The sequence below is a fragment of the Stegostoma tigrinum genome, chromosome 14 (assembly GCF_030684315.1).
Source record: "Stegostoma tigrinum isolate sSteTig4 chromosome 14, sSteTig4.hap1, whole genome shotgun sequence".
NCBI lineage: Eukaryota > Metazoa > Chordata > Chondrichthyes > Orectolobiformes > Stegostomatidae > Stegostoma > Stegostoma tigrinum.
Window position 1 is genome coordinate 64334738 of NC_081367.1, and position 24743 is coordinate 64359480.

General features: G+C 43.9%; 1 protein-coding gene across 21 annotated transcripts in view; it reads right to left on the reverse strand.

The window, feature by feature from the left end:
- mbnl1 (muscleblind-like splicing regulator 1) overlaps positions 1-24743 on the reverse strand; it is a 782985-nt gene that overhangs the window by 13558 nt on the left and 744684 nt on the right. For 16 of the 21 annotated variants that reach the window (XM_048542667.2, XM_048542650.2, XM_048542652.2 and 13 more), the window contains 4 exons: positions 15489-15746; positions 14042-14095; positions 12883-13036; positions 1569-1604 (listed from right to left, as the gene is read on the reverse strand). In XM_048542667.2, coding sequence (XP_048398624.1) covers positions 1569-1604; positions 12883-13036; positions 14042-14095; positions 15489-15746 — 502 coding nt within the window. The remainder of the gene's footprint in view (positions 1-1568; positions 1605-12882; positions 13037-14041; positions 14096-15488; positions 15747-24743) is intronic. The other 5 variants (XM_048542659.2, XM_048542656.2, XM_048542661.2 and 2 more) reach the window with 3 other exon arrangements.

Here is a 24743-nt window from a genome sequence, read left to right on the forward strand (position 1 = left end):
CTTAGTTGAAGGGTCTGTTAACAAGGGGACATAATTTTAAGGCAAAGATTTGATGGGGAATTTGAGGAAGATCCTTTCATCCAGAGGGTGGTGACAGTCTGGAAGCACTACTTGGGAGGACAGTAGAGACAGGAAACCCAACAACCTTTAAAAAAGTATGTGGGTGAGCACATAGAAGTGTTGTAACATTCAAGGCCGTGGACCGAGCACTGGAAAGTGGGATTGGCATAGAAAGTTCTGTGTAGCCTCAATGGGCCAAAGGGCCTCTTCTGCACAGTCCAACTCTCTAAGCCTTTCTGAAGAGTGTTATTTTGGTCAACTTCAGTCTGGGTCCTTTTAAGCAGCTATCTTGTTTTGTCACAGTGGATTGCTCTGATTTGATTTGATTTATTATTGTCACGTGCACAGTGAAAAGTTTTGTTTTGCACGCAGTACAGGCAGATCATATCATACAAAGTGCATTAGGGTAAAAGAATGGAGTGAAGAATACAATGTTGCTGCTGCACAGAGAATGAGATCGACACTAAATTTAAAATTTGAGAGGTCCACTTGGAGGTCTGATAACCGCAGGGAAAATGCTGTTTGTAGGTGTATACCAAACTTTTATATCTTCTGCCTGATGGGAGACGGTGGAAGAGAGTATAACCTGGGTGGACCGGGGTCTTTGATTATGTTGTGTAAACAAAAAAAAGTGCTGGGGATCACATTGGGTCAGACAGCACCCGTGGAGAGAAAGCAAGCTAACATTTCGAATCTAGGCGGCTTTTCAAGTCAGCTCTGATGGAGGAGTCATCTAGACTCAAAACGTTATCCACCAGAGGCTGTTTGACCCGCTGTGATCTCCAGAACTTTTTGTTTTCAGTACGGGTTCCAGTATATGCAGTAATTTCCTTCTCCCTCTTTGATTATGTGAGCTGCTCCCCCAAGGCAACAGGAAGTATAGTGAGTCAATGGATGGAACGCTGGTTCGTGTGACAGACTGGGTTATGTTCATAACTCTCTGTAGTTTCTTATGGTATGGCAACTGCTCTGCCACTGGCCATGTTGAGGTGCATCCAGGTAGTATGCTTTCTATGGTAATCTATAAAAATTGGTTAGAGTCCTTGTGGACATGCTCAATTTCCTTAGCCTGCTTTGTGTTGTTTGAAAGAGTGGCAGAGATACTTTCGGTAATAGTTTTCTAAAGGGAGTAGGACAAGACTTGCAAAGGAGGAGAATGTGCATGGGGCTTGAAAGAAGAGAGTGGGGCCAATAGGATAACAAGGTGTAGAGCTGGATGAACACAGCAGGCCAAGCAGCGTCAGGGGAGCACGAAGGCTGATGTTTCGGGTCTAGGCCCTTCTTCAGAAATTTATCTCAGATTCTCCAGCATCTGCGGTTCCTACTCCCTCTGGGCCAACTGGAAAGCTGTATCATATAGCTAGCATGAGCACCATGTGCTAAATGACATCCTTCATTTTACAACACCAAGGGCACAATAATGAACTGTTCTCAGCAGCGGACTTTGAAGGGCCTGTGGATAAAAATTCTACACGTACAGATAATCGAAAAACATAGCTGGCACCTACCAACACTTGTAGCGGGTGTCATGCACAATATTGAGCCTGCCCATCATGCATTGCAACAGGAAGGTGGATTTGAAAGGGGAAAAGAATTAAAACAACCCATCACATGTGTAATTAGAAATCATTATCACAAAGAGGAAAAAAAAACTTGTTATAGAGGGAACAGAGGCTTGTGCTGTGTCAGCACAATCAAATCATACAACATTCTGATCTACCAGAAAACAGTGCACTTTGTGAGGAAAACGTTTACACATGTGTGCTGGTAGCTAACTTTGCTTGTTTTAGACATTGGTTTTGATTCCTTTTGCACTGCCAGCCACAAAAAGAAAGTTTTACAAGTGAGACTTCTTCCTGCAATCCTGGCTTCATCTGCCTTTGTGAGTCAGCCTTTGGTGCAGGGCAGTGAAAGTGGAATGAGTTTAAGCCCAACTCCAGAGCATGTCGCCGAGGCTGACAGTGTTGGGCAAGTACTGAGGAAGCGTTGTGTATGCCATATTCAAACCTTTCAGGAGATGTTAACATCCTCTCAGACAGCCATGAAATATCTATGGCACTATTTCAAAGAAGACTTGTGGAGTTTTCTGTACTGCTTTCTTCGCTCCACCCTGGACAATATTCGTCTTCCCACTAACATCAACAAAATAGATAATCTGGCCATTTATCTCAATGTTGCAAGTGGAATCTGCAGAAGTAATTGCTGTACTTCCTATATTACAATGGGAAATTGGTTACTCGCGGTTTTCTGAAATGAACGCAGCACAGATTTTTTTTTGAGAACAGTTCTGTACTTTGTGACATGATGAAAATTCAAGTTTTTGTAAATCACAATGAATTTAGTTGCTGCTCTTTCTCTGCATGTCACTTCTGAGAAACTCAACAAAAATTGGCTGAGGTCTCAGGCCTGTTGTCATTACTAGCTGGCCACTAGGAGATGCACAAGAGCAGCATATGGAGAACTCGACAGCCACGACTTCTATGGCCTTCTCTGTAGGGTCTACTGGTAGTTTTAACTTGGCTCAAACCTTTCAGAGGCAACAATTCCAGATTTCTACTGCCCTTTATTTAAAAACAACACTGCTCCCCAACGTCATTCCTATCACCTGTTCCAAATATAAGATCATGTCCCCTTTAGTGTGTATTCTTTCTATCAATCTTTATATCATTCAAAATACTTCAATGCCTCTTCAAACATCTGAACTTATGGAGATAACAACTAGGTTTGTGGAGACTGTCCTCATCATGTAAACCTTAAGAGTGCAGTCTCATTCTAGTGAATCAATGCCATACTCACTATGAGGCCAGCCCTTGCTGATGTGCTTAAAGTATCTGGAATAGATTGGTGGCACTGTTACCACAGTCCGAAGGTCCTGAGGTCAAGTGAACTCCAGCCAGGTTGGCACTTCAGTCCAGTACTAAGGGAGTGCAACACTCGTGAAGGAATCATCTTCTGGATGAGGCACTGAAGCTCCGTTTGCTCACCCAGGTGGATTTAGAAGTCCCCACGACTTGGTGGAGAAATAAAGGACAGTAATCTGAACAACTCTTCTCCCTAAACAACAGCATATCTGATTCATTAGTGTTTCGTCCCTTCTGTTTATAGCATCTTGCTGCATATAAATGGTTGCTGTAATTTTCCCACTTTACTACAATGAGTTATCCTCAAAGGCTAAGGCACTTTAGGGATGCTGTCAGCGTATGGTGAGGTGATATGTCAATTCAATTCTTTCTTAGTAACAGTCCACTGGTCTTCATTTAGTTTATCACATCATCAAGCTCAGCAAATACCGTTTAAACTCAGCTCAGATTTATTTCATTCATTTATGGGATGAGGGCATCAGTGGCCAGGCCAGCACTTAATCCCCATCCTTAATAGCCCAAAGGGTGGATAAGAGTTACCCACATTGCTGTGGGTCTTGAGCCACATAAGGATTTCCCTCCGAAAGGACATTAGTGAGCCGGATGGGTTTTTCCCAATAATGAATTCCTGGTTACTGTTCGACTGTAAATTACAGATTGTTATTGGATTCAAATTCTACCATCTGTCATGATGGGATTTGAACCCCAGTCATTCCCTAGGTATCTACTTTAATGGTCTAATGATAATATTACTAGGCCGTTGCCTCCCCTCATAAGTCTAACTTGTGAACAATTTTTGTCCTGGCCAACATTTATCCCTTGACCTATATCATTACCTGGTCACTATGCCACTGCTGTTTCTGGAAGCTTGTTATTTACCAATTGGCTATGCCATTTCCTACATTACAAGACTGACACTGCTTCAAAGGAGCTCCATAAGTTGTAAAACACTTTTGGCTAGTCCACAGTTACAGAAGGCACTAAGTAAATGTTCTTTCACTTTGAGTTTTAAAAAGTGTCAAAAATGACCGTTCCTTTTAAATCCCAAATCACACTAACTCAGTGGTGGCAATGAAAAAGTTTCAACTGTAGGTAGTGATCACTGTCATAACTTGGTTAGAAGTGCACTCAATTCAACAAGAGTTGGGGACAGCGAAATGCAAAAGGGCTGTTACAGCCAAGTCCTTAAAAATACAACCGCGTAATATTTAAATAATTTACAGGAAATGGAAATGGAGAACACCAAATGGAAGGCATTGTTCATACCAGCACACATAATAGCCTTGAGCGAAATGTGAAGCAAATAGAACGTAAAGCAGCAGTGATAATATTATCAGCTCAGTTGCATTAACTCGCAAACACTTGTGACTGAATGCTGTGGGTCCTTGTAAAACATGAATGCCTCTTGATAACCTTTGATACTCCCTCTTTGTTCTACCAATTGCACTCAAAAACGTTCATCAAAAGGATTTTGGAGAGCACGCCTTTCTTAATTGCCAAAGGAAAAGAGAATGGCGAAAGCTAAGAACTTTTGTTTTTCTAAGGGAGGAGTATGTACAGAGACCCACAGCAAATGCTTTATAAGTCAGACTGTTTGAATCACGATACAGGGACAAAACATTAAACCAGTGACAGAAGGAAACAGGAGAATAGCACAGCTTTGTGCCAGTAATTATAATTGGGAAGAGTGAAGTGACTGATTCTCTTTGTAATTAGTCGAGACTTTACACCAGAGTTTGACACTTTGATGTTCCTTTATCCATGGAGGAGTACTGCATTGTCACTGACTTTGTTAGAATCGGTTACACCAGGAACAAACAAATCCCAGGACAGGAAGAAGTATCCTTTAATGTGTCACAATCAACCTTGTCTTGGAGGACAAATTGACTCATCAGTCAGAAGCTTGTAGGTATAAACCTCCATTACACAGGCTTAAGAATACAACCTGAGTAAGTGAAGGGTTCTTATGGTAGTGGCGCCATTTCTAGGTTTGAATTAGGAGGCCTAGGCTCATGTCCCATCAAGTCCTACATATAATGACATCTCCGAACAGGGTCATCTGAAAATACTGGCAACATTTGGAAGGGTGGAGGTAGGGAGGAGAGGGTGGTCATTCCCTTATGGTACAGCGGCAGTCTCCCTGTCTCTGGGCCAGAAGGACTATTTCAAGTCCCAGTCAAGATTTGTAATAACAGGCTGGCGAAGAAAATAATCCAGGTGAACCCTAAAGTTTGTTACAGAGTGAGTGCTGCACTGATTGAAGAACTGTACTGTGCTGTGCTGAACTGTGGCTCTGTCTGTCTTTTCAGGCGTGCCTACAAAATCCCAATGTTTCGTTCGAGCAGGAGAGAGACCCGGTATCACCATTTTGAAATAAATTATTCAGTACGATGATGGGGTCATCACAGACCGGGGATGTATTTATTGCCCATTTCCAACTGCCCTTGATGTGATGGCGGGGGGAGCTGCCTTCTCGAACTGATCAAGTCCATTTTGTGTAGATAGAATCACAGCACCATCAGGGACAGAGCTCCAGATTTTGACATTTAGATTAGATTCCCTACAGTGTGGAAACAGGCCCTTCGGCTCAACAAGTCCACACCGCCCCTTGAAGCATCCCACCCAGACCCATCCCCCCATAACCCACACACCCCTGAACACCACGGGCAATTTTGACCCAATGACAGTGGAAGAACGGCAATTTATTTCCAAGGCAGGATGGTGGCTTGGCAGAAGTGGGGGGTGGGGGGGGGGGGGGAGTGTAATCTGCAGGTGATGCTGTTCCTATGAACCTGCTGCCCTTCCCCATCTAGATGGATGTAGTCGTGGGTTTGGAAGGTGCTGTCTGAGGATCTTTAGTGAATTATCTTCAGTGCTTCTTGTAGATGGTACACACTGCTGCCACTGTGTGCCAGCAGTGGAGACAGGGAAAGTTTGTAGCTGTGGTCCCAATTAAGTGGGCTGCTTTGTCCTGGATGATGTCAAGCTTCTCAAGTATTGCTGCATCCATCCAGGCTGGTGGGGAGTATTCCATACCACTTGTGCCTTGTAGATGATTATCAGGCTTGGAGAGTTAGGAGGTTAGTTACTCATAACACCATAGAAACATAGAAGATAGGAGCAGGAGGAGGCCATTTGGCCCTTTAAGCTTGCTCTGCTATTCTTCACGATCATGGCTGATCATCCAACTCAATACCCTAACCTGCTTTCTCCCCATAATGTTTGATCCCATTCACCCCGAGTGCTATATCTAACGACCTCTTGAATATATTTAATGTTTTGGCATCAACTATTTCCTGTGGTCATCAGTTCTACAGGCTCACCAGGCTTTGGGTGAAAAAAATGTCTCCTCATCTCCATCCTAAATGATCTACCCAGAATCCCCAGACTGTGACCACTGGTTCTGAACATATCCACCAACGGGAACATCCTTCCTGCCTCCACCCTGTCCAGTCCTGTTAGAATTTTATAAGTCTCTATGAGATCCACTCTCATTCATCTGAACTCCAGCGAAAACAATCCCAAACTAGTCAATCTCTCCTCATACGTCAGACCCACTATCCCAGGATATCAGCCTGGTCAACCTTCACTGCACTCCCTCGATAGCATGGGCATCCTCTTTCAAAAAAAAGAGATCAAATGTGCACACAATATTCAAGGTTTGGCCTCACAAAGGCCTTGTATAACTGCGACAACACATCCTTGGGCCTGTAGTCAAAACCTCTCGCAATGAAGACCAACACATCATTTGCCTTCTTTACGCCTGCTGCATTTGCATGCTTACCTTCAGCAACTGGTGCACAAGGACACCCAGGTCCTGCTGCACACTCTCCTTTCCCAATTTACAGCTATTCAAGCATATATCTGCCTTCTTGTTTCCGCTTCTCAAGTGAATAACCTCACATTTATCCAAATTATACGGCATCTGCCATTGATTTTTCCACTCATTCAACCTGTTGAGATCATGTTGAAGGATCTTTGCACCCTTATCACAGTTTACCCTCCCACCCAACTTGGTATCATCTGCATACTTGGAGATGTTACATTTTATTTCCTCATCCAAATCATTAATATATATTGTGAATATCTGAGATCCCAGCACTGATCCCTGTGGCACCCCACTGGTTACTGCCTGCCAATTTGAAAAGGACCCATTAATTCCTACTCTTCATTTCCTCTCTGCCAACCAGTTTTCTATCCATGTCAAAAACATCCCCCAATCCCATGTGCTTTAATCTTGCACATTAATCTCTTATGTGGGACTTTATCAAATGAATTCTGAAAGTCCAAATACACTACATCGACCGGCTCCCCCTTATCAACTCTTCTAGTTACATTTTTATAGAATTCCAACAGATTTGTCAAGCATGATTTCCTATCTCATAAACCATAAGGCCGTAAGACATAGGAGCAGAAATTAGGCCATTCGACCCATCAATTCTGCTCCGCCATTCAATTATGGCTGATAAGTTCTTCAACCCCATTCTACCACTTTCTCCCCATAACCCTTGATCCCTTTGATTATCAAGAACCTATCTATCTCAGTGTTAAATGTACAAAATGACCCGGCCTCCACTGCTCTCAGGATGAAGAAGTTTCTCCTTATCGCTATTCTAAAAGGTCTTCCTTTTACTCTAAGGCTATGTCCTCGGGTACTAGACCGTACTATCAATGGAAGCATCTTCCCAACATCCACTTTGTCCAGGCCATTCAGTATACTGAAAGTTTCAATCAGATCCCCCCTAATCCTTCTAAACACTAATGAGTATAGTCCCAGAGTCCTTAAATGTTGCTGACTCTGTCTGATTCTGCCACTGCTTTCTAAATGTTCTGCTATAAAATCCTTGACAATGGATTCCAGAATTTACCCTACTACTGATGTTAGGCTTAGCAGTCTTTAATTCCATGTTTTCTGTCTACCTCCCTTTCTGAATTTTCGTGTGGCATTAGCTAACATCAATGCAGTAGTCCTAGCCTCTGTCCTGCTCTTGTAATCACTGTGTTTATACTGCCAGTCCAGTTCAGTACTAGGTCAATGGTAATCCCTGGAATGTTGATAGTGCAGGCTTCAGTAATGGCAATACCACTGAATATCAAGGGGTCATAGTTATTGGAGATGGTCGCATGACATGTCAGTGCCATAGAGGTTACTCGCTATTTGTCAACTCAAACCTAGATATTGTCCAGGTCTTGCTGTATTTGAACAGGAACTGCCTCAGTGTCTCAGGAGTTGCAAATGGTTCTGAACACTGCATTCATCAGCGAACGTCCCCACTTCTGACCTTATGATGAAAGGAAGGTCATTGATGAAGCTGCTGAAGGTGATTGGGCCTAGGACACTGCCCTGAGGAACTCCTGCAGAGATGTCCTGGAGCTGAGATGACTGACCTCCAGCAACCACAGCCATCCTCTTACATGCCACGCATGACTCCAACTAGCAGCGAGTCTGCCCCTGATTAACACTGACTCCAGTTTTGTTTAATGCTCTTTCATACCACGCTTGTTCAAATGTAGCCTAGATGTCAAGGGCTGTCACTGTCACCTCCCCTCTGGAATTCAGCTCTTTTGTCCATGTTTAGACCAAACTGTAATAAAGCTCAGGAGCTGAGTAGATCTGGCAGAAGTCAAACTAGCAACCGTAAGCCGGTTATTAGAACGTAGAACAATACGGCACAGTACAGGCCCTTTGGCCCAAGATGTTGTGCCGAACTATTATCTTACTCTAAGATCAAACTACCCTGCATACCTCACATTATACTATCGTCCATGTGCCTGTCCAAGAGTCGCTTAAATGTCCCTAATGTAGCTGTCTCCATTACCACCGCCAGCAGCGCAATCCACGTACCCACCACTCTCTGTGAGAAGAACCTACCTGTGACATCTCCCCTATACCTTCCTCCAATCACCGTAAAATTATGCCCCCTCATAATAGTCATTTCCACCCTGGGGAAAAGTCTCTGGCTATCCACTCCATCTATGCCCCTCATCTATGCTTTCATTATTTCATTGCACTTGTCAGCATAATAATCAACAACGTAGTCAATGCCAAACCCTTTTATTACTTTCATTCGAAAGTGGGTCATTGTAACAAGTGCTGTATCCCAGATGAACCTATGTTAATGTCCCGAAGAATGGCCTTGTCTATTTCTGCACTTTGTAAACAGAACTGAGCAAAGCTAGCTGTTTGAATGTTGGTTTTAAATTATACTGGAGCCGTTGCAAAGGCTGGATGAGAAACTGTTGTGAGCACTGTTATGGAACCCTGTTATATAAATGAAGTTATTTTCACTCGAGTACAGAAGATTAGGGGGTGATCTAATTGAGGCAATTAAGATGATTAATGGATTCAATAGGGTCAACGAAGATAAATTATTCCCTATGCTTTAGGGAAGCCCGGATCAAGAGGTGGTTGGGAGGATTAGCTTAAAGTTAGAATCAGGCCGTTTCATGGTGAATTGGCTGTGTGTGAGGATTTGTATCTTTGCCAGCTCCTTTCAAAGAAAGGCTAAGCTGGGTGAAATAAATCGGCAGGTTTCCGCACCAGCTGTAAATATTTCACATAGGTATTTTTAGCCTGTATTCCATCCAGCATCATTTCAAAGTTGAGTATCACACTGAGCCAAAAACTCGCTCTTACAGTTAGCAAGAGGAACAAGGAATGGTCTCCATTGCTCCAAATTAGATTCACACCCAGCTGCTGGATCAGCCACTTCACTCTGAACACCCTGCCCTTGACCCTACTCTTTGCTGGCAAATGGGACCAGATTAGCTTGGGATATCTGGTCAGCATGAATGAGTTGGGCTGAAGCATCTGTTTCCATGCTGCACAGCTCTATGACTCTATGAGATGAATTTCCCCTCCTCATCTCCCGAAGGCGCTAAACTTGACAGAGTCCCAGTCAGCCGCAGCCCTCCGCACTTCATCTCCAACAATCATTTCCTGTTGAGAGACAGGAAGTTGAGAGATAGAAGAGGACACAATGCGATTATGTAATGGATAGAGATTGGTTAACTGAGCTGGCAAATGAAGTATAATGTGGGGGAAATGGTAAAGTGTTCCATTTTAGCAGGATGAAAAGATAAATATGACGATGTGGTGTTGGACTGGGGTGGACAAGGTCAGAAATCACACAACATCAAGTTATGGTCCAGCAGGTTTATTTGAAATCACAAGCTTTCAGAGTGATGCTCCTTCACCTGACGAAGCAGCAACGCTCTGAAAGCTTGTGATTTCAAATAAACCTGTTCGACTATAACCCGGTGTCATATGACTTCTGTAAAGATAAACTGAAAAGAGGAATACTGTCTGAATGATGAGAGATTGCAGAGCTCTATGATGCAAGGGAACTCTAGGTATCATGGTGCATGAAAAATTACAAAAGGTTAGCATGAAAGTAATTAGGAAGGCTGAGCTTCAAAATCTCCCCTCCCCTTACCGCATCCCAAAATCCGGTCCAGCTCGTCCCCATCTCCCTAACCTGTTCTTCCTCTCACCTATCCCTTCCTCCCACCTCAAGCCGCACCCCCATTTCCCAACTCATCCCACCCCCTTGACCTGCCCGTCCTCCCTGGGCTGACCTGTCTCCTCCCTACCTCCCCACCAACACTCACCTCTGCTGGCTCCATCCCCGCCTCTTTGACTTGTCTGTCTCCTCTCCACCTATCTTCTCCTTTATCCATCTTGGATCCACCTCCCCCTCTCCCCCTATTTATTTCACAAATCCCTTCCCCTCCCCCATTTCTGATGAAGGGTCTAGGGTTGAAACGTCAGCTTTCCTGCTCCTAAGATGCTGCTTGGCCTGCTGTGTTCATCCTGCTCTACACCTTGTTATCTTGGATATGATTGCTTATAGTCAGGAGAGTTCAATACAAAAGCAGTTTGAGTTTCAGTTCCACAGGGCGTTGGTGAGGCCACATCTGGGGTACTGTGTACAGTATTGGTCTCCTCATCTGAAGAAGGATATTAATGCATTGGAAACAGTTCAGAGCAGGATGACTCAATTAATTCTTGGATTGGGCAAGTTGCCTTGAGAAGCCATGCTGGTAGCATCTGGAATTTAGGAAAAGTAAGAGACACCCTGACTGAAACACATCAGACACAGAGGGGTCTTTACAGGGTGCATGTCGAAAGGTTTGTCCCACAAGAGGAACCAACTAGAACTAAGAGTCATTGTTTCAAAATAAGGGTGTGCCCATTTTAGACTGAGATAAAGAGAATATTTTTTCTCATAGAGTCTTTGCAACTCTCTCTTTCAAAAGGCCTCAGCTTCCTTAAACAATTCTAAGGCAGTGGCAGATCAATTATTGATAAGCAGGGAAGTGAAAGGTCAGAGGTAGGTGGAGTGAAGGGAATCAGCCATGATCTTTTTGAATAATGGAAAAGGCTCACGGGAGCAAATTGCCTAATTCTGCTCCTTGTTCAGACAGAGGTCATCAGTGATCAAACTTTATTATTGGCCCAGCATTCAGCTACTAGCTGTCCCAGGTTTGGAATGAATGAGCTGAGTCCACACAGATGGGCATTAGTTAAGAGACAATGGGAAAGGGATGGGTAAGGAGTTTTCCAGTGCCAGGTCATTTTTGTTCAGCGGATGAATTCAATATTTGGAGGATTTGTGCAGAATGCAGGATATGACTTCCAATTGAAGGCAGGGTATATTCTCACTGCCTGATCCCAGGTACAGGCTGACACACATACAACTCACAGCAGCTAAACTTCACCATTTGTTGCAAGGCCCTTGGTGCCAACATCATCGTTTAGGGAACAATTTTGCTTTAACCTGCTCTTTGTGAAGCTAATAGGATTGAGAACAATAAATGCAACCACCTGATATCCCACTGTGTTGAAGTGCACCTATATAAATCCACTATTGCATCCAATTTGAGTGGGAGGCTTAGGGCAAAATCATCTCCAGGCAAAATTTCTGTGGGAGCTCCGGGATCTCGTGTATCCCTCTGTCATTCAATTCACCCTTAAAATTTAGCAGGGATTGATGGGAATATGGAAGTCATAATGCAAACAGGTCAGTCCATGATCTTATTGAATAATGGTGCCGGCTTGAGAGGCCAAATGGCCTGCTCTTGCTCCTCATTTCTACATTCAGAATTTCCCCCATTTGGTCATGAGGATATAGACAAATTCCCTGGCAACGGCATCTCATGAGTCATTCAGTGGGATGGATCTCTCATCCCTCCCTGCCACCCCAAAACAGCAGCTTCTCTTTCAGTTCTGTCATCTGGTAGCTTGGCTCGCGATCTTAAGTTTCCTAAGACTCTGGAAGGTGGATCAATATCCTTCACCTCTGATTGACATGGTGGTATAACAGCAAGAGCACTGGGCTTGTTATTCGCTAGGCCACGGGGTAATGCTCTGGAGTTATTGGTTCAGATCCCACCACAGCCCAGCTGGAATTTAAATGCAATGACTAAATCCAGAATTTAAAGGTTGTATTAGCAACACTGACACCCGTAAGTCACTGATGATCTTTATGAAGTGAAGTCTGCTTCCTCACTGATCAGGCCTACCCATGATTCCAGATCCACAGCAATGTGGCAGACCCAACAATGCTCTGGAATGGCCCTCAGCTGATGGGTAATATTCCCACATCTCACGGAAGCAGAGAATAATAATTACAATATGATTTTGGAGTTCAGCTCCAGAGCGGAATGAAATGTGTTGATTAGAAAATCCCACAGCAAGATTTTAGTGTTTTCTCTTATTTCCTTAGGTCACTTGAAGTGAGGAAACCAGAGCACATTTTTAATAAAAAAAATCAAAAGTGTGATTAATCATCAAAAACATAAAAGAAATAAGAAAAGTACACAGAAAAATCAATTTTTTCAGCACTGAATTATTGGATTGCAACTTGTTGGCATGTTTTTCTTATTAGACAACACCAGCAAATCATTTACTTTTCCTGTCACCACTCTGCAATAAGCTAACAGGTCTGCCTTTCCTTACCTGGTGGGATGAAGGCTGTTTGTTGATGTAGCTGCATGTTTGCAAGTGCCTGTTGGTATTGGAACACACCAGCATTAAAAACAGTCGTGGCACCGTTGGCTTTTTCTAGTGCAGGTCTCTTTGGTAACGGGGGGAGGACACCAGGAGGAAGACCCTGCGAACGAGAGGCGAAGTAAAAGAAAATCGGGTAAAACAAAAACAACGAAGGAAGAGAAAAACGAGAGAAGAAAAAAACAGAAAGAGAAACATCACACGATCAGTACAGAGTACAAAATACAAGGCCACTATTAACACAATTCGAGCCATCTAGCAAGCAAGCAACATGATAACTACCTGAGACAAGACAATAAAAATTGAAAAAAAAAAGCAGAAATAATATGTACAGCAAGCATTACTCCATAAATTATTTTTAAAGAAAAATCAACAGAAACATTTAAAAACAACTGCATTGTATGTTACTACTTGTCTTACACTTCACAAAACTTACAATAAAAGATGCGATACAGAGGCAGAAAGCAGCACTGCTAGCTCCATGACGATCAACATTAAAAGCAATGTTAACTACAATTTTTCAGAGCAATTAATAAAATGAACAACTAGAAAATAAAATGATAAACCCACAACTTTAATCCCCAAAGCAAAACTTGACATGCAACTCATGCATACTCAAACATTGAGTAACAAACATTTACGTGTTACAAACTTTTTAAACAAAAAAGAAGCCATGCCAACCAGATAAGTACAGAATTATTATGAATACATCAATTTAACGTCTCCCAATGTTATGTCAGAGGTCTGGGTAATCCACAGGTGATGAACTGAGTGTGGTACTTCAGTTAACACTATGGTTACAAAAACCAATTTATTATTGGGGGTGGGGGAGAGTAATTTAGTCATAAATTGCCTGGGTTTCGCTTTGGCCGCTTTGAAATTTTGAGAGAATGATGTATTTTCTTGTTGGAACTTTATTTTCATGAGAATTTCTCAAAGCAGATGGTGCCACAGTCAATTTATCACTGCCCTTTACCGTTTTGCAACAGAAAATAACACATCAATACTGATTTTCTTTTCTCATTTCCCCTTAAGTAAATGTTTTAAGTCATAACTTGTAACCCTATTAAAGCTACATGCCAAGCTAAAAGGTGAAAGGTCATAGTACCAGGTCAAAGGTTGCCTCGAGGGGTCGCTTCAGTGATTTGACAGCCGACTGAGTCTTAATTAGCAGGCAGCGAGCACATGGATGGCAATGGGCCAATGGGGTTCAAGCGCATTAACATAAACAGCAAGCAGAGGTGCATCATGGGGGCAGCAGTGCATTGGGAGGGGGTGAGGAGAAAACAAATAAAAAAAAACAAATCATCGGAATGCCATATACAACAAATAACAAGACTAGGCATGCACAATAAAGGCACTACTGAGTAGTTATTGTGAGGCTAAGGACCTTTACACATGTATCATTAATTACAAGAGCAATATCCCATTGAAATGAGACAGAGCCTGTCCCCGTGTCCTCTGGTTCTCCTGGTCTGGGTGTCTACAGGCTTGAACATAGCACCAGGCCTCCTCTGTCACGTTAATTGTGTTATGTACTGGTACAGATATCACACAACAAGGTTCCACTGCAGTCTAGTACACACTGTAATTATTTATTTAATCAACCTGTTTGAACATCCACCGCCAAGGGCAGGTGGGACTTGAATGTGGACCTCCTGGTCCAGTGATAGGGGCACTACCACTGCACCACAAGAACCCATGCACCTCCCCGGCTAACTGTATGCACGCCATGCTGACATATTATTTTCAACATTAACGCATTGAGGGAAATACACAAACTTAGCCTCGAGCAAAGAAACAGGCGACTGAGTTAAAAGCAACGATAAGCATTCACCTCAGTAACACTCCTGCCTTTTTACACCAGTTCTTCGCTCGACAACAGAGGGGTGAGCGCAAACAATGAATTTAAAGGGTGCAGCACACACACACACACAAAAAAAAGAAACGCGACTGCAAATCATGCGGCCCAACTCTTTGTTTCTGACTGCGCTGAGCTTTGAGGAGGTGTGGGCCTACTGGTAGTATCGCTGAACAGTTAGTCCAGCGACCCAGGCAATGTTTCGGGAACACGGGTTCAAATCCTGCCACAGCTGATGGTGGAATTTGCACTCAATAAAATATCTGGAATTAAGAGTCTACTGATGACTGTGAATCCATTGTCGATTGTTGGGAAAAACCCACCTGGTTCACTTAAGTCCTTCAGGGAAGGAAACTGCCATCCTTACCTGCTCTGGCCTACATGTGACTCCATGCCAACAGCAATTGGTTGGCTCTTAACTGCCCTCTGGGCAATTAGGAACAGGCAATAAATGCCGCCAGCGATGCCTTCATCCGGTGGGTGAATTAAAAAAAACTCTTACGTGTTTCAATTAAATGACCTCTGACTCTTCTAAAAACTCCAGAGGATACAGGCCAAGCCTGCACTAGCCCGTAAATAAATAGAGAAAAGAGCCCAGCAGCCCCGCCCCAACCCCGCGTCAAAATGACGACCGGCTCCTTTAACGTCACCTGCCGGCGGTGTGCGTCGGGTCCCGGGCACGCTTGCCACTCACCATGGCAGCTGCGGTGGCAGCGGCCTGGGCAGCCGCTGCCTGGTTCACTTGGTGCTGCGCTGCCTTTATCTTGGCCTGCAGGTGGGCCGGGGGGTGGAAATACTTGCACTTTTCCCGGGAGCAGCGGCCCTTGATGTAATCCATGCACACGGTGACCGTGTTGTCATTGGTGTCCACCATCGCGATGTCCGCCGGGTGGGCGAAGCGGCAGTCATTCTCGCCCCGGGTGCAGTTTCCACGCTGGAACTCCCTACACACCTGCAGCAAAGAAGTCAACCGAATAACAACAGTCATGATTAAATAAGTTAAAGCTCATTCCCTGTGAAAAGGGAGAGCTGAATATGACTGGATAAGGGATTTCCAAAACTGCAAAGAATTGAGGAGATGGTGGCATGATGGTGGTTATTGGGTAGACTTCCAGGTCCCAGGCTAATGGTCTGGGAACATGTATTCAAACTCCATCACGGTAAAGTTTGAATTCATTTCAATTTGAGTTTTTGGGGCAGCACAGTGGCTCAATGGTTAGCACTGCTGCCTCACGGTCCCAGGGACCCGGGTTGGATTCTACCATCAGACAACTGTCTGCGGGAAGTTTGCACATTCTCCCCGTGCCGGCGTGGGTGTCCTTCGGGTGCTCCGGTTTCCTCCCGCAGTCCAAATATGTGGAGGCTAGGTGGATTGGCCATGCTAAATTATCCCATAAACGCGCAGGGGTGTGTAGATTACGTGGATCGGCCTTGGTATATTGCCTGTTGATCGTCAAGAAACCTGTAGTGTCCTGGGTTGTGGATCAGCCACGGGAAATGCAGGGTTACAGGGGATAGAGAGGTCGGGATTGGATTTGGGTAGGATTATCTTCAGAGGGCCAGTGTGGATTTGATGGGCTGAATGGCCTGGTTTCACACTGTCAGGGTTCTGTGAAGTGTTTGATAGGACAGATGTAAAGATGCTGTTGCCAGTTGTGCAGGAATCCTAAACTAGGAGAGATAAATGTCTCCTCGTGGGTTATGGTTCACCTGAGGATTCTGGATTGCTATGGCAATGTGCACTGCTGCCCTGGGGCCTAGTAAGTTCAGGTGGCAGGATGGCTGGTCTGGGATGCAGTGTGATGCCAACAACATGGGTTCAATTAGGGTGGCACGGTGGCTCAGTGGTTAGCACTGCAGCCTCACAGCGCCAGGGACCCGGGTTCGATTCCAGCCTCGGGCAACTGTCTGTGTAGAGTTTGCACATTCTCCCTGTGTCTGCGTGGGTTTCCTCTGGGTGCTTCGGTTTCCTCCCACAGTCCAAAGATGTGCAGGCTGGGTGGAATGGCCGTGCTAAATTGCCCGTAGTGTTCAGGGGTGTGTGGGTTATAGGGGGATGGGGATGGGTCTGGGTGGGATACTCCAAGAGGCGGTGTGGACTTGTTGGGCCGAAGGGCCTGTTTCCACGCTGTAGAGAATCTAATCAATTCCTGCACTGGCTAAGATCACCATGAAGTCTCTCCTTTCCTAACCTTACCCTTTGCCTGGCGGTAACCCTCAAGTTAAACTCACCACCAGTCATGTCGCTCACTAATGAGAGAAAAGCTCCATGGTCTTGTGGGTCTGTGGCAACTCGACTAGCCTGGAGCTATGGATAGTGACAGTCGAGGCTCCAACTTTCTTCCCATTAAGTGACCGGGACTTTCTCTTTGTATTACTGCCTGCCATCACCATGTGTTGTTGACGGAGTTACACAATGATACGCAACCTGTTTGGCCATGTGTGACTGCGCCCTCCTTAGCCATCAAACACTGGAGTGGGCACTTCAGCCAAGTGGCTAAGATACTAACCACTGCCATACAATATGTAATATCTCATAAGTCAAGGAAGAAATTAATTAATGTAGATTCAGAATCTGTGGAATTCATTACCAAATGGAGTGGTTCAGATGAATAGTATCCACCTACTGCAAGGGTGATCAGATAAATCCAAGGGAGAAAGTGGTGGGAGATTATGTTAATAGGTTGGGATGAATTAGGCTGGGAGGGGGCTCGTGCATAATGTAAATATCAGTACGAACTGTTTGCGCTAAATGGTTTGTTTCTGTGTTGTAAGCTTTGTGTTATCAATATCAGTCAAAACTGAAAAAAAAATTGTATGGTTTAAAAATGGCACCAATACATGACTTTAAGAGGCCTCTTAGAGACTGTTGTTCTTAAATTGGACCAAATGAAATGCAAGGCAAATAACTGACCTGGCTTGTAAGTTGGTTAAGGGACATGAGCGACAAAATGAAGATAACAGACAGGCAGAAGAATTAGCAGAACGTGACTGTCAGAATCCCGTAGGGATTTATTCTTCTCATTCACGGGATGTTGGCATTGCTGGCCAGCATTTATTGCCCATCTCCGAATGCCCTTAATCAGGTGCCGACTGTTTTGCAAGCGGTGGCATGCCCTTGTCCGTCTAGGTGGAAGAGGCTGCGGGTTTGGACAGATGCTGTCTTGGAGACTTGGTGAGTTGCTGCAGTGCGTCGAGTCGATGGTACACACTGCTGCGACTGTGCACAGATGGTGGTGGATGGGTTGCCAACCAAGCAGACGGCTTTGTCCTGGATGATTTCGAGCTCCTTGTATCTTGTAGGACCCGCGCTCATCCATAAGACCTTAAGTCATAGGAGCAGAAATTAGGCCACTTGGCCCATTGAGTCTGCTCCGCCATTCAACGATAGTTGATAAGTTCCTCAACCCCACTCTCCTGCTTTCTCCCCATAACCCTTGATCCCATTGATAATTAAGAACCTATCTATCTCAGTCTTAAATGTACCTAATGACACGGCCTCCACAGCCTTCTGTGGCAGTGAATTCCATATATAACAAGTAAGTGGAGTGTATTCTGAATTATGCCTTGTACATAGTGGATGCGCTGTGGGAAAGTTGGGAGTTGAATTTAAATCCAATCAGAAACTGAAAGCTAGTTTCAGCAATGGTGACTATGAAATAATTAGGAGTAACGATGGCCGAGTGATATCATCACTGGGCTGTCAACCAGAGCCCCAGATAATGTTCTGGGGACCTCGTTTCAAGTCCCGCCACAGCAGATGGTGTGATTTGAATTCATAAAATCTGGAATTAAGAGTCTAATGATGACCATTAATCCATTGTCAATTGTGACGAAAAACCCATCTGGTTCACTGATGTCCTTTAGGGAAAGAAACTGCCATCCTCACCTGGTCTGGCCTAAATGTGACCCCAGACCCCCAGCGATGTGGCTGACTCTGAACTGCCCTCTGGGCAATTAGGAATGGGCAATAAATGCTGCTTAGCCAGCGATGCCCTCAACCTGTTAATGAAATTTTTTTTAAAAATGCTATTAAAAAACTTGTTATTAACAACCCACCTGATTCCCTTTAGGGATCAAAGTCTGCCACCTTTACCTGGCTTGGCCTACATATGGCGCTAAAGTGACTGAATCTTAATCGCTTTTTGAAACAGCTTGAGCACCGAGCTTGGTTGAAAGGCAATGAGGGATGTGCAACAGAAGAACACCCATATCCCAAGAAAATGACAAAGAAGAGTAGTTTTCGTATATAAAATATACAAACGGTGATGATTGTCCAATGTTAAAAGACCAAGTTTTCCAAAATTCAGGTGTGGGAATGCCAACTGCAATGGTTTTCCTGTCTCCACTTCCTTCTGCGCATCTTGCTTTCTCATGAGACACAACATAAATGTGGCCTTCACCAGATCACCTCAAGCCTACCTTGTTAGAGCTCTGACCAAACTGACAATTTGTTGACTGAGGATTTAGAAATCCTTCTCTCTTCTTTCTCCAGAGATGACTGACTGCACTTGACTTTCACTGAATCCTTGGTGTCTCCCTTTATTTCTTTTCAGACCCCTCTTTGTCCTTTCTTAAAATCAACTCATCTCCTTGTACTCATGGAAGATCTTTCACTTGAAATGCTAACTTTGTTTTTGGCATAAGTTTTCAGTTTGGTTTACTTCAAATTTTTAGGTTACTTTCAAATGCATTACACATTCACCGTGCCACAATATTTTAATTATTTCTAACACAACTCAGCCATATGATCTTCCAGTCTGAACCTTATGTTTAATTAAGATTGTTTGTGCAGCTTTAAATGGATGAGGCAGTCAGGGGGTATCAGGGGAAGGTGTGGAGTTGAAGCCACAGCGAGATCAGCCATGATCTTATTGAATGGTGGAGATTATTTGAGAGGCTGAATGGGCTACTCCTGGTCTGAAATAACTGCACAGAGGCCAATATCCCAAGACCAAGACATGTTTCATTTACTCGTGCACTGTACAATAGTTGTGGCCAGCCAGCTCTGAATTATTCATACAGTCATACAGCACGGAAACAGACCCTTCAGTCCAATCAGTCCACACTGAACATAATCCCAAACTAAACTAGTCCCACCCACCTCTTCCTGGCCCATATCCATCCAAACCTTTCCTATTCATGTACTTATCCAAATATCTTTTAAATGTTGTAATTGTGTCCACATCCAACATTTCCTCAGGGAATTAATTCTTCATGCGAACTACCCTCTGTGTAAAAAATACATCCCTTTTCTTAAAAATCTGTCTCCTTTCTCCTATTTTGCATCAGCCTCCACCACTTCTTCTAGCAGCTCATGACTATTTATCCTTTCCATGCCCCTCATGATTTTATAAACCTCTATAAGGTCACCCCTCAGCTTCTTCTGCTCCAGGGGAAATAGCCCCAGCCTCTCCCTGTAGCTCAAACCCTTCAACATTGGCAAATTCCTTGTAAATCTTTACAGAACACTTTTAAGTTTCACAACATGTTTTACTTCAGACAAGATTCTAGATAAATCTAAGTTTATATTGGTTTGGCTAATTTCTTAAATTTGTCACGTGTGCAAACCCAATAATCAATCTTTCTGCTCATGGGAAATAAAACTATCGTCTTGCAAGATTAGTAAAACAATTAGCTGATACAGAAGTATTTATAGTGTAAGTACGTGTTGTTACTGGCTGTAAAATGCTTATAGGATTGAATGGTGAAGCTCTTATTGTTAAACTATCTTCCAGCTTTTCAAACATGGCATTAAACTGAGGCCTCACCCGCTCTGTCAGGTGAACACAAGATATGCCACGGCATTTTTTCAAGGCGAAGACAGGAGTTATAATATCCTGGACAATACCTACCCTTCACTCAACATCACAAAAGGAGATGATCTGGACATTATCTCATTGTTGGATTTGGGAGCTTGCCATGCACAAAATGGCTGCCACATTTGCCACCCTCCAGTAGCGGCTCAATTTCAGAAGTATTATGTTGGTTGCAAAGTCATTTGCAAGATCACAAAATTTTTCCTTTCACAGCTGGTGGCTTCAGAGAAGTGAAGGACAATCACCCTTGTCCTCATAGACCTATGCTGTCACCCTTAGAGAGATAACAAAGTGTGGAGCTGGATGAACACAGCAGGCCAAGCAGCATCTTAGGAGCACAAAAGCTGACGTTTTGGGCCTCGACCCTTCACCAGAAAAGCTTTTCTGATGAAGGGTCTAGGCACAAAACGTCAGCTTTCTCTTATGAAGGGGTTAGGTCCGAAATGTCAGCTTTTGTGCTCCTAAGATGCTGCTTGGCCTGCTGTGTTCATCGAGTTCCACGCTTTATCTCGGATTGTCCTGTATCTGCAGTTCCCATTATCTCTGTCATCCTTACCCTCAGTTTTCTTTACCTTCAAGTTTATTTTCCCACTCTCATTTTGAAATATCTCCATAACATCACCCACAGCTCTATGGCTCTGTATCTCTGTCAATATTCGAACCATTGGATAATGTAACCTTGCTGAAGGAATGGCAATAAACTCGGTCTGGACTTCTTTAGTAAGTTCTTCAATCTCACCTGCCTTTGCCATTATCCCTTTCCACAACCACACAAAAGTTAAAGGAAGCTGGCGTTCGGGGAAAAAAAAGCATTCCGGAAATAAGATATAGAACAAATAATCCATGACAACCCAATCCTCTACTTTATAAAAATCATAAATATTATGTAAATGATTAAGAATTGAATGGATGTAATCTAATAACATATGATGTAGGAGCTATAATACAAAACTTTGATTGCGGTTGGGCTTTTCATCTCTCTTCTGTAAACTAAGGAGATCTGCATTGTGCTAAACATTGTAACTTTGTTCACTGAATCGTTCGTAATTGCGAAATTCCTATATTATGTTCAACTTTATTTGCAAGATAGTTTATGAGTTTTGAATGTTGATGGTTGTTTGATGTTTATCATCCAACATCATTTGGATCTGTCAGTCTATTTCTTTCTTGCTGCTTGAATTCTCCGTTTCTTACACTCCATACCCTTACTCATTACCCATTCCTCTGGCCCGTGATTAACATTTTCTCTGGAGTTTCAGTCCTTACCCCATTGTCTGCCCACTCCCACTCCTCCTTTAACACCCCCAACCATAAGAAGCTCTGTTCCTAAGTTTTTGGTTACACTTGTCAATGTCATCCTCATTCTCTAGCATTAACATCTCTCTCTTTGTTAAGTACAACATATTGCAGTTTAGAAAATGGCAGTTAGTGGTGTGTGTGCTTTTCTAATGAGTCATTCAGCACTTTTTCACCTACCTTGCAACATCTCTGCTTTGTCTGCAGCATTAAGGTAGAAAAGTATCTAAAAAATGCTGAAATGTAGATAGTAAGTGTCTGACTAAAATGTGAAAGGTAGAGTGATGGTGCAGGGCAGTCCCATTAACATAACATCACAAGTCACAATTTCAAACAGTATGTTGGTTTCAGCAGGATTTCAAGGACGCTGCACTGAGGATTATTAAAACTGTCCCATCATTCGCAAACAGTGAGTTCCTCCTTTCAAATCCACTGCCTTAAGCAGGTCACCGGGCAGGAAAGCACTAGCCACGACCGGGGCCTTTATTCCCACCGGTCCTGAAATGTTAACTCTGTTTTATTCTTCACAGATGCTGCCAGACCTGCCGAGCTTTTCCAGCAACTTCTGTTTTTGTGCCTTTATTCCTATCTACCGCTTGGCGCTGGAATGTTCTGGGGTCCTGATACTGCAGTGTCCTACTATGTGGAACATGCCACACAGCGAGGAGGAAGTTTACAGGTCGGCTTTCGGTTCCCGACCTCAGGATAAAGTTTGGGACATCCCTCCCAGCCAGACCTGTGGAGCTACTTTCCATGAAGTGCTCTCACAGTTGGCTGTCCTTCAACCTTGCCAAGCAGTCAAGGAAGTCGGGGATAGCTGCTAAATCTGGAGGACCCGCCAGTGGGCCATCCTGCACAAGCGATCAGAGAAGAGGCTGACAGTGCATATATAGAGGCCATTCGGCCCATTGAGTCAGCACTGAACCTCCAAAAAGCAGCCCACCCAGACCCATCCCCGTCCTACTCCCATGACCCTGCATTTTATCATGGGTAATCCATGTAGCCTGCACATCCCCGAACACTGCAGTACGGTCCAGCCACCTGACCTGCACATCTTTGGGCATCAGCAATCACACCATCTGATCTGAGCAGGATGCCACAGAGGTATGTAGGGAAGTGTGAAGGCACCTCTATCCAGTCGCAATTGGGAGATACAAGAGGGACGAGCAGCATTAAGAGGCAGGAATGTACAGCCTCCCTCAGACCCTAACTGTCACTGCCACGGATGTGGCTATTTACTGACACAGCCCCTTTCTTACTGAACGGAATCTCTAGCTATGATGGCTCCATACCCACCATCCTGCCCCCTCCCACAAACACTACCACATGCCCCCCTCCTCACCCACAACCTAGCCAAACACAGAGAAACTGACTCTATTGATGTGGATAGCAAAGTATGGAGCTGGATGAACACAGCAGGCCAAGCAGCATCTTAGGAACAGAAAAGCTGACGTTTCGGGCCTAGACCATTCGTCAGAAAAGCTTTTCTGATGAAGGGTCTAGGCCCGAAACGTCAGCTTTTCTGCTAAGATGCTGCTTGGCCTGCTATGTTCATCCAGCTCCACACTTTGTTATCTTGGATTCTCCAGCATCTGCAGTTCCCATTATCTCTATTGATGTGGAGGCTTTCTCAACGATTGAATTTGGCGGAATGCCAGAGGTTTTGCAATATTACTCCTCGTCGGGGACTTGACCAGGTAAATCTGCAGCCTTCCAGCTTTGGATGTGACATGCACGTTCCTTTCAGGGGTAAACTGCTATGATTCACTTCTGCTGGGACAGGGTGTACTGTAGCGGTCCCAGACTCAGTCTACCACAGCAGCAATCGAGTGCAGAAATGTTCTACACTCACCAAGTTAACAATATATGTCTACAATGTTCTCCAGTTACCAAGTCACATTGTTTGCGTGTAGTCTGATCATCAGATAAAGACCCATGTTACTGTTTTACTAATCTGTGTTACACCATTGGCGTGCTAACTCAAAATAGTAGAACGTAATGGCTGATCCAGTTCTCAAGTTCCTCTTCGAAGCATCCCTGATGTTGGGGATACATCTGGGTGTCATCCTGATCCAGTACCTCCCCTATTCTCCTGACCATTTCCACCAATCCTCCCACTTCCAACACTCCCCAATGGGAATATTTTGCCCATTGTGCAGGTGCATTTCGAAGGACTCAGATCATTATTTACTGATGAAACAGATTGAAGATTGAGAGGTCAGAGAAGTATGACTTTAACTGGACAATGAAGCTATCCATTCCCCACAGGCAGCAAGATTTAAATCACATCCAAGCCTGGTCTGGTAAATGGCAAGGAATATAGCTGTCATATAAGTACGAGGGAATCTACCATATCTTCATGATAGTGATTGTCATTACTAAATCCCGGAACCCTTACGGGTTATCACTGGCCAGACATAATACCATGCAATTGGATCATGATTAATCTGTACCTTAAGACTAGTTACTCACCCTTGTTTTGTAACATTAATAACCTCACAATAACTTTCTCGCGTTCAGAAACTCCTACTATTTTATAGATACACAGCCTGATGAAATGATAAGGCCAGTTTTGCCAACATCACATTCATGAATAAAAAAAAGCAGCGCTTCATTGCAACATGCCCTAGTTTTTTCCTAAAAAGTGCTCTGGAGAATTAGTCCTGGGTTGAGTCACCTTGACTTGAGAGGGATGAGAATATGGACTGACTAAATATTGCCGTCAATAAAGGTCAGTGAAGGGATAGTTTCTATTACGAGACTATCCTTCCATATCAGACTGCTTCTCAAGAGAACCACAGTTCCTTAAGTGAGTGGCAGTGGATTTTCAGGAT